Source organism: Triturus cristatus, chromosome 11, assembly GCF_964204655.1.
Source record: "Triturus cristatus chromosome 11, aTriCri1.1, whole genome shotgun sequence".
Classification (NCBI taxonomy): domain Eukaryota; kingdom Metazoa; phylum Chordata; class Amphibia; order Caudata; family Salamandridae; genus Triturus; species Triturus cristatus.
The window spans coordinates 523812920-523826862 of record NC_140594.1 but is presented as its reverse complement, the minus strand read 5'-3'; the positions used below and the strand labels follow the sequence as shown (position 1 = coordinate 523826862).

General features: G+C 46.2%; 1 protein-coding gene across 1 annotated transcript in view; it reads left to right on the top strand.

Moving 5' to 3' along the window:
* Positions 1–13943, top strand: part of LOC146784506 (zinc metalloproteinase-disintegrin-like VLAIP-B) — a 3216124-nt gene that overhangs the window by 74226 nt on the left and 3127955 nt on the right. Inside the window, exons 2-3 of the mRNA XM_085632968.1 lie at positions 6172–6260; positions 13678–13754. Coding sequence (XP_085489094.1) covers positions 6172–6260; positions 13678–13754 — 166 coding nt within the window. The remainder of the gene's footprint in view (positions 1–6171; positions 6261–13677; positions 13755–13943) is intronic.

The window sequence follows — 13943 nt, the reverse complement described above, 5'->3', positions numbered from 1 at the left end:
ATACGAGTCGAGCGGCCATGTTCAACACTGCCCTTAGAGGGGCTAGGTGAGCTTTTGAAGTCCCTGTTAGGATGGCGTTCCCATAGTCGATTTTAGAGAGAACTAGGGATTGGACTACTGTCTTGAGGTCATCATGGGGAAGAAAAGGTTTCAATTTCTTGAGGTGTTTTAGAGAGAAAAGAGCACTTTTTGCAGAGTTTTTGATGTGGGCCTCCAAAGATAAGTTCTTGTCAAGGGTGATGCCTAGAGACGTAACTGAGTCGGATAGGACGATGGGGCAGTTTAGGGTGACCAGATTCTTGCGCCACTCTTGGATTGGACAATGGTTGCTTTTTGGAGAGAATAGTATTAGTTCTGTTTTATCTGGATTGAGTTTTAAGTGGTTAGCGTTGAACCAAGTTTGGATCTCGGTTAGAGTGGCATTGAGGTGTTGGATGTCGCTGGGAGACTTGATTTTGAAATAGATTTGGGTGTCATCAGCGTAAAGGTGGTAATTCACTCCAGCTTTTTTCAAGATGATTGTGAGGGGCTCCATGAAAAGATTGAAGAGGGCCGGGGAGAGGATCGAGCCTTGCGGGATCCCAAGTGTGACTTTTGTTGGCTTCGAGAGACAGGAGTTGATTTTAATTTGTTGCGAGCGGTGTTGAAGGAAGGACATGAACCATTTTAGTACTGTGCCATTGATGCCGGAGCGCTTCGACAAGGTCTCCAGAAGCGCTGGATGATTTACTGTGTCGAATGCCGCAGATAGGTCAATAAGGATGAGTAGGCAGGCATCACCTTCAGCCTTGTGAATATCGTCAGAGACGTTGAGCATAGCTGTTTCCGTGCTACAGCCTTTCCTGAATCCTGATTGAAAGGTGTCGAGGAGGTTGAACTCATCAATGTGTTTGAGTTGGTGGAGAACGCATTTCTCCAATGTTTTTGCGAGGAATGGGAGGTTGGAGATAGGTCTGAGGTTGTTGAGATCATTAGGGTCGGCCCCTGGTTTTTTGAGAATGGGTGTGATTTGTCCAAGCTGAAGGGAGTCTGGGACACAGCCTGAGGTAAGAGAGGCGTTGATAATTTTTGTCCTGAAAGGGGAAATGGTGTGGTTAAGTTCTTTTATGATTGTGGATGGGATGGGGTCCATAGTGTGGGAGGAAGGTTTTAGGTTAGAAATTATACTGAAAACCTCATTTTCCGACATTAGCTCAAAGTCGGACCAATGCGCATTGTTTTTTAGCTGGAAACAGACCTGATTGTCCCTTGGTAAGAACTCTTTCTGAATGATCAGGTGTGGTTAGAGTGGGGCAGGTTAAGAGGGAAGAAGGGTTAGAGGTTTGGATGAATGATTGATCAATTTTCGAGACTTTATTAGTGAAGAATGTGGCAATTTCTTCACAACACTCATTAATGGCTTTGATTTCTTGGGAGGGAGTGCAGTTAGTTTGGCTTTTGACAATGTTGAAGAGTTCTCTCGGTCTGTTTTTCGCCAGATCTAGTTGGCTGCGGAAGAAAGACGCCTTTTCACTGAAAATGTGTTTTTTGTATGCTTGCCGAGCAGATCTAAGTTGCGCTAGGTGTAAGGTCGAGGGGTTTCGTCTCCAAGACCTTTCCGTTTGTCTGAGTTGACGCCTTTCCTCATTCAGATCCACGTTAAACCAGGGTTTAGATTTGGTTCGCCTCAATTGTTTGAGTTTGAGAGGAGCTACTTGGTCTAGAACCTCTGTCATTTTTGAGTTAAAGTGTTTAGTGAGGTCATCGGCCGTTGATGATGAGGGTTGGAGTTGAAGATGGGCATGAATCCTGGATTCAAGTTCGGATAAAGGGACTGCTTTGATATTTCTGGTCCAGTGTTTAGGTTTGTCATCACAAATAGGTTGTTGGAAGACAAGTGCATCAATCTTGAACAGAATGAGGCGGTGGTCGGACCAGTCAATGGGAGAAATCGCTCTGAGAGACCAGAGCAGTGTTGGTAATGATCGCATCCAGTGTTGCACCTTTGATGTGAGTTGGTTTATTGCAGAGTTGTTTGAGGTTATATATTTCAAGTAGGTTGGATAGGTTCTGGGCAGTGGAGTCTTCTGGGTCGTTCCAGTGGATATTGAGGTCACCCAGGAACACGTCTTTAGTGTCTGTCATGGAGAACCGTGATATTAGGTCTGTTAGTTCTTCGGGGAAAAGGGTATGCTCTCCTGGAGGATGGTAGATGGTGTGGAATTTGATAGGTGAGGTGCCCTTGGCAGTAAGTTCGACACCCAGGTATTCAAATGATAGGTATTCTGCAGGTTTAAGTTTGGTAATCTGTATTCCTGCCTTGTGGATGATGGCTAGTCCTCCCCCCGTTTTGATCGGTCTGTCTTGTCTAATGATGGTGTACCCTGGAGGGGTGCGAATGTCAAGAATGGGGGTGGAGTGGGAGAATGTCGAAGTGCAACAGGAGCGGGGAGTGGTCTGAAATACCCCGCGCCAAATGGCGCACCTCCCCGACCCTCCCCGCATGCGCCGCTGGCATTAGGACATAATCTAGCCTCGAAAGACTGCCATGGGCCCCGGAATGAAAGGTGTACTGTATCTGCGTAGGGTGTTTCAAACGCCAACAATCCACCAGCCCCAAGGTATCCAAGAGGCCGGATAACCACGCTTGGGCATGGGGGAGATCCCTAGGGGGGTGACGGTCCTCAGTTCCGGAAACCACAGCGTTAAAATCCCCCCCAACCACTAGAATCCCCTCCGGAAGGCCAAGGAGGAGGCGCCCCAGATCCGCAAAAGTAGTCGTTTGCAACCCTGGCGGGACATAGACAGAAACAAAAACAATCACTCTGCCCTCCATTCTACCCACCAGAACCGTGTAATGTCCCCTGTCATCATGGAGCACCTCATCAACTTCCAACGGGAGCGAGGTCTTAGCCATGATGCCCACACCCCTTGAACCAGACGTGAAGCCCGAATGGGCCAGAAGGCGGTAGCCCAGTCGATTCATAGCACGAAAGGAGTTTCCAATGAGGTGTGTCTCTTGCAGAAAAGCTATATCAGGTGAAATTCGTTTTAGGAACTGCAGGACCACCCCCCGTTTTATCCTGTCCCCCAGTCCATTAACATTCCAGGACAAAAGACTCAGTCCCCTACCCCCCATCATAGCTGAAAGCGATCAATCGTCCCCCAGAGAGCACTTTAGGAATAGCACAACAATACTTTTGCCTTGTGGTACAAATGAACAATACCCCACCCCAACCCAACCGCCCCAACAAAACTCCCCCCTCCCTGCACCCCTGCATGAGCCCAGACAGCCCCCCCAACTTGCAGTGTGCCTGTCGCCCCTATGTAATTGGAACTAGTAAGACCCCCTAGAGGAGGAAAGAGCACCCCCTCGAGACCCCGCACCGCCTCCAAAAGAGGGGAAACGAGACACAACAGACAAAAGACCCTAAGCTTGGACGAAAGTGGCAGCATCCGGAGTGTGCCCCCGCATCAGTACCTCAGACCCGGTCCGGTGGGCAGTCTCCTCCCGCTGCCCCCCCCCCCCGCCATCCCGATCATGACCCCCAGGCAAAGTGTCCAGCCAGTCCCCGGCCGTTTCAGGACGGTCAAAAAAGTGAGTGCGACCATCCACCTCCACCCGCAGCCTGGCCGGGAAGAGCATGGCGTATTTTAAGTTCATGCCTCGAAGCCGCCGCTTGACGCCCAGGAAACTCAGTCTCTGCTTCTGGACCACTTGGGTGAAGTCAGGATAAAAGTTCACCTCCATGTTCTCCTGCTTAATCGGCCCTTGCAGTCTGGAAGCTTGCAAAATCGCATCCCTGTCCCGAAAGTAAAAAATACGGGCAATAAGAGGCCGCGGAGGGGCTCCGACCTTCGGTCTGCCCCCGGGAACTCTATGGGCCCTCTCCACGGCAAAGAATTTACTCAGTCCTCGAGGCTGGAGATGGGTAGTGATCAGGTCCTCCACAAAGAGATCCGCCGCCGACTCCTCCCGTCCCTCGGGTACTCCGATGATGCGGATATTATTCCTCCGGGCCCGGCTCTCGGAGTCCTCCAGGCGCCGATCCATGAGCGCTCTTGCCTGACGGAGCCGGTGCACCTCCGTTTGAAGGGCCGCCACCTCAGTCATGAGGCCCGACGCGGTGTGGGCCAAAGAGTCGACCCGGTCGTTAGTCTTAGAGAGATCAGCTCTCACAAGGTTGACATCAATGAGGACCGCGTCGATTTTGTGCGCTAAAGTGTCGAACTGCTGGCCCACTGAGGCCTTCATCTCAGCAATGGCGCTCATGACGTCTTGCAGAGACAGATCCGCAGGCAAATCCGGGGCATCCGGGGGGCACTCCGAGGACTTGTGCGATCCGCCGGGAGACCCCTTCGGGAGGGTGTAGCGGTCCATGATGTTGGCCTGATGTGGGGTGCCACGCCGGGTCGACTTGGCCTTCAACCGATCCCCATCCTGCTTCGTGGCCATCGTCGCGGGTCTCACACCCGCACCAGCCACGCAGTGGAGAGCAAGCAATCAAGGCCGCGAGCTTCGGGGGCCACCCCAGGACGGCAGAGCGGGCCACAGCAGGCAGGCAGGCAGGGTCTCCCAGCGAGGCCACCCCAACACAAAGAGCGCCGTGATCCCACGTGCGATAACGGCAAGGGGGCGCAAAAGTGAAAGTGAAAGTGTGGGGTACGCGACTCGCCAGGCCCAGCCCGCCGTTGTTGTTCACTTTGCCACTGGGTCGCCCCCAAACGCGAATCCGGGGTCAGGAGAGAAGTAGGCCGCAAACTTCAGTCGGTGCTCACTCCGGCACCCGAGGTCCGATTCGAAAACGGGAAACGGGTACCACCTCGGCTCAGGCTCACCGACACAGTCCCCTCAACCGATGCAGGATGAAGACAGGATAAACGTAGGAGGTTGCGGAGGTCCTCGGGAGCCTCGCACCTACGCGGCCATCTTGGTTGCGCGCTAGGCTCCTCCTCCAAAACTGCCACTTTCATTATATTTTTGCAAATTGCAAAATCCTGGAGGGTCTGTATAGTAGAACATTTGTTATTATCAATTGAATTTATCTCAAGTTGTGGCTGTCAAAACTGAGCCAGTGTACAACAAAGAACACATTTAGCAAAATGCCATCTGAATTCAATGATAGAATGGGTAAACCTAAATTTGGAGTTGTAGAAATAATCACTATTCCTAAATGTAATGTCATGGGCACATTTAGAAATGCATAGATATACTTTTAACCCATTTTTCAAATGTTACAATTTACCACATGAATTGGTACCTTGCCGGCACACAGTGAAAAAGTATAAGCTGCAGCTCAGTTGTGGTGTACAATGAAAAATCCTAAGCCGCAGCTCAGTTGTGGCTCTGGGTATCGCATATTTTTGGCCAATCAGCAAACACTATGTATCCCACCAGAAGGGTCTGCTGGACATAATGGTACCTTGATTTTGTAAATCAGCCCGGAATGTAAAAAAGATCAGAAAACACTTGGAACATATAACTACATTTGGGAGAGACAAACTTCTAGCACCAGTTTCATAGACCTGTGTGATGGTGGCTAATGGGACTGAGGAGGATGAGGATAGGTTCCCTGTTCAGTCTAGAAGGGATAAGTTATTTCTCTGTTTGGGGATTTTTTTTCCTTTTTCTGTGTTTCTTGATGATCTCACTAAACGCAAGCAAAACATTTAACTCAGATAACTATGCCACGTCCCCTTTAAATGATACACAAGCAACTCCAGACTAGTTTGACTTTGAGTTTTGTCAGTGAGATGCACCGTTGTCCCTCTAGCACAACAAGCTCATCTTTCATTACACAAAAGGTGGTGGATGGAATTCTCAAGTTAATCTCTGCTGTTGATACGTTCTCCGGGCTGTATTCCATTACATCGTTTTTACACACCTATGCCTTTATAGACCGGCACCAATTATATGGAGTATAGCGGCCGAAAGAGTTCTGGGATTGCTTGTGTTCCTGTGAAGAAAAGGGGCCCCACCTTATGGGTCAGACTGTTCCTGTTGGGAGGGGCCAATTCATTTGCATTCAATTTCTTCCTTTCTGTATTGGCTCAGGCATGGTCTTGAAAATGAGTCAGGGTGACTTCCTGTGACTGGTTAATTTAAGCTTTCCATATTTATCTCTTTCTGTTGGAATCAGTGTCTCAGCCTAGGCCGATGTCGTCAGTGATATTTCTTTTTTTTTTTTCCAGTGTCTGCTCTGGAAACAATTGCTGGAGTGAAGGAATATGAAGTGGTTTATCCTGAGAAACTTTATGCAAGGCACAGGGGTGACTCAAAGGTAAACGGAAAAAATGTTTTAGATTTTTTTTTTTTTTTTAGAACAGAATTTCCTCAAGTACCTCTTACTTTGCAGTCAAAGCGACAATTTGTTTCTTATGAAATGGGGCACAATATTGAGGTGGTTCCTCCTGTTTGACTTTCACATCACACTGGCGCTGCGGGGCACGTCTTGCTTGCGCAGACGCGCCTTGTCTGCGATCCTGTCGCCCACCTCTGCCACATTGTTGATCTGATGACTCCTGAACTGAACAAGAAGAACGAAGATCAGGAACCTGGATCTCTCGGGTGTCTTAATTTTAGAGCGGTCATGCAAATCATATCTATGTTCAGCATCGTCCGGTGCAGGCAAACCTCTCAAGTGAACCAGGCTTCTGCAGTTGGTGCCGCTGCATCTTGTTTCGAGCCTTTTTAGGAAAGACTGGTCGCCCCTCCTTATCAGGAGGGGATTTAACCTGTGGCTGAGTAAATGGTTGAATCCGAAACTATTGCGACCTAAAGATGTATACTCAGCTGCAATAATAATCGGCAACTGTCGCTGTCGATCACTTCCCCCCCCGCCGCCAGGCGTTGACGTACTTGCAAGCAAACTGCTTCCCCTTAAAGTTTTCCAAAATCATATCTGGACATTAGGATATTTTCCTACTAACTTCATCCCCAAATTCTGGGCTGGACCATCCCTGTGTTCTTCCTGTACCTTCTTCAGAACGCTCGGTAGAACCCTCAAGGAGGGGGTGCCAAAGCACCGTTTATACACTGAAGCAAACACTGTCACCCAGGTGGGGCAGTCAGCTAAAGCGGGAAGCAGACCCACTCGGCAAACTCATGGTAAGGATCATGTGTTTCTCCACGGGAGTCATGTGGGAAAAAACACCTCAAGTTGCTCTAATTTTTGTGCAAGCCAAAATGGCAAGTCATCACGATTTTGAGAACGTTTGCCCATTGCTGAGTTCATCATGACTGGACTAATCACAAGTCAACCACCATGTCCTGGTGGCGGAGGAATGGCTCCAGCCAGAGCCGCTTGAAGAGCATGTCTCATAAACTATATGGCACTTCTGTGAATATAAAGCAACTGTGTATTTAGCAGATGTAGTTCTGCAACAGTAACATTGAGATATTTGGGACGTGGTGAAAAATCAGCTAAAACCGGCCAAGTGGCCCCATCAATAGACAAGTGGCCCATACGAACTTGAGAGAGAGGGTGAGGAAGGGCGCCATTAAACCAAATAGTATGCTCCCAGGACATCAGTGAAACTTCAATTAATGCATAAGGACGAGAAGCCGCTGGAATTGCTGCTCTCGTATATTCATGAAACAAATTATCATTTCCATCGACAGCGAGAAATGTAACCCAAGAATAGAGAACCTCAAAGCGGTAAGCTGAGTCCGCTTCAATCACAAAAATAAATGTGGCCCCTTGATTTGCGACCCCTTGTTGAGTTAAGTGTGCTGTAACTGCCGTACGGTTGGTTGCCGCAATAGCGACCGGTTGAGCCATGTCTAGAAAGAAAGAAGGCTATCAACAAAACGGCAGCTCAAAACTTGGTCAAAAAACCTATAAATCTACAAATATAGGAGGCTAAGTCCCCCCACCAGGACGTCTTCGAAAGCTGGTGAGAGGAGATTGTGGACAGGCACAAGCGCTACTCAGGGACCCCGTGAATAATAAGTACCAGACCAAATGTTGGTGGTGCCTTGTTGCAGGGATTCTGCCCCAAAATAGAACTATGTGCAGGCTTATGGGACATTGGTGTATAGGGACGAAGTCATCCTACAACCTAAATAGCCATAAGTCCAGGAATGACTAGCTACAGTGTCTCACTTGCCCTTCTACTCACTCGCAGAGAAACAAATTATTAGACACCCCAGAACACAACACTCCCAGATCTCTTAGTAATGGCGGTAACAAGACACACCCTTCGGCTCTTACTCTTGTACTTGTCCACAAAAAAATTATTTTAACTAATCTGCCCTAACATGCAGTATACGTGCCACAACAAGCAGGAAAATGCATTGTACAAATGCAGTCAACATAGCAGCTAGTCCATAAATCATGAAGGGAGTTGTCATCATGAAAAGACAATGGAGCCTAACCTCCCTCCACTTGCTAAGAAGTAATATTAATTTATATCCGAAGATCTCTGGTCTTTGTCAGCAGACCCCATACCTCATCCTATAGATGGTAAATCTACATCATAGGTGCTGTCTTGCTCCTCTCCCTGGAAAGGTCCCTCTCCAAATGTGTGCTACATATTTGTGCATTCTAATAAAACCAAAGTACGTTGTCCAAGTAACGGCTGCATCGCTATGTTTTGTCTAAGGGCTAAAGCCTGGCCAGAGCAAACTAACAAGGGGCATTGTTGTTCGATATTGCTCGCAATGCTCAGACAAAATCCCAGGAACATGCAGAGAGTGAACACAGCAATGAGTTCTCATGTGAAAACAGCCATAGATGTTACTGCACAAATAAAGTTGTGTAGTAATGTGCGCAAAGTAGCAGGCAAGCTTCAGAGTGCTCATGCTAACTTAAGAGAAAAACGACAATGTCACCCTGGACCATGTGACAAAATCAGGATCTCCTGTTAGACACAGCATAACCAAAAATAATTTTGCAAGGAATGGATGTTATTATCCAGCACCTACAACAGCTCATTTCTAGGTCATTCTGATTAGGTGAGGTCCCTAAAAAATGGTAGTATGAAGTGGTGCTCCCCCTACGGAATAAAACCTACAGCTGATCCTATCCAGCCTGAAAATCACAGACCCATTTAGCTTCTTCCATTTTTTGCGAAAATAACGGAAAAACTTGTGAATAGACAACTAACGAGCTTCATTGAAGCCAGTGATCTGCTACACTCATCTCAATCTGGCTTTAGGGCCTTTTACTCCACTGATTCAGCACTTTTTCATTGCTGCGGAAACTTTGAGGTGGTATACAGACCGAGGGCAAACTGCTGCCATGGTCCTGCTAGATCTAAGTGCAACCTTGGGCACTGTATCTCATGGCCTACTTCTTTAGAGGCTCATGCGGTGCGGTGTTTGAGGACCTGTCCCCTGCTGAATGACCTAATTTCTCCAATCCTGTAGTTTTCATGAGCTTAAAGCCCGTTAATGTCAGATGCCATTTCTTTGACTCAAGGTGTATCTTAGGGCTCAATCCTAAGCTCTACTTTATTTAATTTCTACATCTGCCCCTAAGCTGAGATCGTGGAAAGGCACAATGTGAAAATTGTGTCATACTCAGACGACACGCAGCTGATTGTCACATTTTCTCAGGACAAGGATGCGGCTGCATCCCAGTTTTCATTGTGCCTGGAAGAAGCTTCCTAGATGACAAACAGTTGTCTTAATTTGAATGGCAAAAAACGGAGGTACTGATAGTCGGCAAATCTCCTTCCATCTGGACATCGACTTTGTAGCTGTAGGTCCTGGGTCAGGCACCTACCCCCAAATCTAAAACCAACAAGCATTGGCATAGCCAATGGTTCTCGCTTTTGGGACCTTCAAAGTATTTAGTTATGCTGCAATAACTGTTTCATGGCTAAACACTTAAAAGGTCCCAAAGGTGAGACCTATTGGCTATGCTAATGCTTGTTATCAGATAACATTTGACTTATCTGTAAGGTGAAAGGTTAGTCTCATCACGTTGCAAGGGTTTAAGCCTCAGACCCAATGTGGATTTAGGCAGACAGAGCTCTTAGTATTTTGTTTAATGCTCGCTGTCTTTGGGGCTGAAATAAAAGCGTGCGCAAGCAACCAATAAAATGAAGTGCATTTGCTTCCAGAACTAATTCACTAAAACGCCCTATTTTCCTGCCTGAATAAAAGCCGCCGCTGGTCAGGAGGGCTGTAACAGAGATGCTCACCAGAGATGCTCACCAGAGATGCTCACTACAGCCATTCTGTTTTGACACAATTTTCACCGCCGAGGCTGTGTTTCCAAACATGTTACAAATGGCCAGGTAGTGTTGCCATTCTCTCGTGATTTGTAGTGCCTGGCTGCCTCGGGGGTAGGATGTCTGATGTCGATAGGATTCGGAGCTGCGCCCTACGTCACTCCGTACCATATGGCGAGGCGTAGGCACCTGGAGCGCCTCGTCTCTCTGCTGTGCGCTGATAGAAACAATAGTCGCCTCGTCGCAGCTCTGTACAGTGATTGGAGTGAGCATTCGGTGTGTATGAATAGGAAGTGGTGCACATAAATGAATTGTTGCACATATGTCACGTGCTTGCATTCGATGAGTTACCGCGTTACCCTCATCGCGATCGCGATCACTGTAAAAGCGAAAGTGATCGCGATGACGCACGCTAGGGATGCGCGTGCAGGAGCGGGGGAAGGGGTATGGTGCTGAAGGCTGGCGCAGGAAAGGCAGATGGCTGGGCGAGAAGGGAGGGGGGAATGTGGGGAGCAGCTGTGCGTGCACGTCATCGTGCACTGTAGCTTGTCGCCAGCACAAAAATGTGGGTAGCACTTTCTAAACCCACCTACTAAATGTCTCGCCAGACCAGCGCATGCGCTGGGTCAGGCGAGACCTAAAAGCCCGGGAGTATGGTTAGACCCCAAACTGACATTTGGGAACCAAATAAAGTGTTATGGGAAAATTCTTTGGGACTCTCAAAATCTTGTGGAAGAACCTTGACCTGCCCCCCCAATAGCAGGCTTGCAAACCATTGTGCATGCTGTAGTAACCTCTCAACTAGATTACTGCAATGTCCTATGTCCTATATCTTGTGGCTGCTAAGTGTAGCCTGAAGAAACTCCCAACGGATACAAAACGTGGCGATCCACTTTGTTCTGAATCCTCCCAGATGGATGTCTGTTTTGAACGCCCTGGTTTCTCTCCATTTGCACCCAGTGGAAAAGAGATTCATCTATAAGGCTTTGTGCTACTGCCACAAAAGTTTAATGGGCAATGGCCCCAAGTACTTACGATCTCTGGTAAAGCCTTACATTCTGTCACTTAATCTTAGATCTGCCAGGGCCAACCTAGTGATGGTACCGCGGGTGCTGAGGCTTAGGTTATGGGCTCGGTCCTTTAGCCATTAGGCGGCTAAAATGTAGAACTCCCTTGCAATGAACTTTAGAGCTGAAATAGCAGAATTGACTTTCTGTAAAGGACTCAAAACTTCATTGTCCAGGTCAGATGTAACTGTCTAGCGGTTTGCTTCCCCTTTTACCCTCCTCTTTCTGGTCAAGTTAGGTCTCAGCGCAGCGACACAGTTTGGGTGTAACCATGCGGTATAGAAAATGCTTTATTATTGTTTTCGCTGTGTCTCTAGGCACATCTAACTGTATTGTTGTGGTAAAATAGATCTTTTTAGTGTGCCTGTTTTCCAAGAGGTGTTAATGTTAGTTTATTGGCAGGAGATGCTTGCATTTGCATCTGAAAGGCTATCTGCTCTCTAGCCCATTGGGTTGTTTAACCCATAATTTGCCTACAAGCAAAAAAGGCAGAAAACCAAAAGGTAAATTTCATTTTGCATTTCACAACTCTGCACTAGGACACAGGATACCATCGTCAATTTGTTTTTTTTCCATTAAACATCATGTTGCACTGTGGGACTTGCAGTTTTGCTTTTAACAGTTTTAGTATGGGTTTCAAAACCCCATCAAGCAAAGTGCTGTTTGCTAAAATGGGGTGCATCAGTTATACATGACATGGAGTCACTTCTTGTCAGCTATGTTTTAACATTTTACAAAGTCACCTACCTACTCCTTTTCAAAAACCACCTGTTTCACTTCTAGAACCAAAAGTGAACTCTGCTCACGTATATCATGAATTAAGGCAAACATTGGCAATGTAGACTGCTTTCTCTTATGTGGAGTGGCAAGTTTTATACCCAGCTTCACAACACAACAAAGTGGGCAGTCACAGCACAGCCTTCTCTAACGCAAATAAGAAGTTAATGTTCATTTTATAGTTGCAATTATTTGTTATGTTTATTATTTTTTATATTCATTTAAAGTACCTATTATTTAATGTTTTGCAGGTGATAATTAGTTTGTATTATTTGTTTAAATGTAATAATCTATACAACATAGGTTGTTGTACAGTGTGCATCCTGAAATATTTCAAAGTGCTCTCAAATACAATGATTATGGAAAAGTAGGTGCCTATGGTGACACTGTTTGGTCAAGCTTGAAAGCTTGGATTGAAACCAGGTTTTCTGATTAGACATTGTGCAACTCACATCCTGAATAAATATTGCATTTTTCCCCCTTCTGTCCGGACGACCTTGATGCTGCACCTGTTTAAAATGTTTAGGGCCACCAATGTATTGTGGTAAATCTCACGGTATTGCCACATTCGCTGTGATTACAACTCTTGTGTATCGCAGTAGAGTTGTACTTTTTAGGGCACAGTGAGTTTCCTCCTGGCCCATTGAAATAAACCTAAATTCAGCTGGTCTGTTGGTCTGATTTTATTTTACAGTACAATACAATATTCTGAGTGTAGTTTAAGTTCATTGAGGTATTTTGTGTCCGGTAAATTACTGTTCGCATTTGAGTCAAATTATAGTTCATATTATTACAGATGGCTTTGTACTCTACATAGTGACTTCTTAAAAAAATTAATTGAACCACAGATGGGATTGTGAACATTTTGCAGAAATCATAATTTTCTTAGTTTAAACTACATTTGGTAACTTAAGGCCAGATGTACAACCATCCGGGTTTGCGACTCGCAAATTGCGATTTTTAGCTACTTGCGATTTGCGAGTTGCAAAACCTGATGTACAACAGTGTCTGAGACACTGTTTACGATTCTCAAATAGGTCGCAAGGGACCTACCTCATCAATTTTCATGAGCCAGGTCGCAATTTGTGACCCATTGAATGGTGGCCTACTGAGGTCAGCAGACCACCAGGTCTGTGACTGCTTTTTAAATAAAGTTTTTTTTTATTGTGTTAATGCAGCCCGTTTTCCTTAAAGGAAAAGGAGATGCTTTTCAAAAATGAAAATTATTAGTTTTCTCTTAATATTTTCAGAGTGGGCAGTGGTCCGTGGGACCACTGCCTGCTCTAAAAAAATGTTGGGGCCCCCATTCACAAAGGGGAAGGGGTCCCTTATGGACCTCTTCGCGGATTGCTTACCACCAATTTGAAATTTGTGGCAAACTGCAAATGTTTTGCGACCACTTTATGTTCGTAAAGCATTCCTACATACCAGTGCAACCCGCTGTTAGGAAGGTCCTTCCTAATTAACTACTCACATACCCTATTTTGCGAGTCGGTAATAGGTTACTAATTTGCAAAATAGGGTTGGTACATTTGAAAATGGCTTACAGTCCAACCAATAACATATGTTATATATCTGGCCCCTAGTATTAACATGTTTTGGTAAGTGCTGTTTGATAAATGAGAATGCAGGCATGAATCTGCACTTTAAAAGAAGTTGTTTTGCATATTTGCAGGCACAGTACCCAGACGAGGTGCAGTATGGATTTGAAGTTCACGGAGAAGACGTGGTGATGCATCTCGAAAGAAATAAGTGAGTTTTTTTGTATTTGGATTGCTAACTTCTGCACTTATGCAGAGCAAGGGGAATTCATTTTGTAGTTTTTTTCATCGATTTACTGGCATGAAGAAAGTGACAGTTTAGCAGACCTTCAGTTATCAGGGATAGAATCACATTTTTAAGAGGGTTAAAACAAATGGAACATCATCGTACAAAACCATA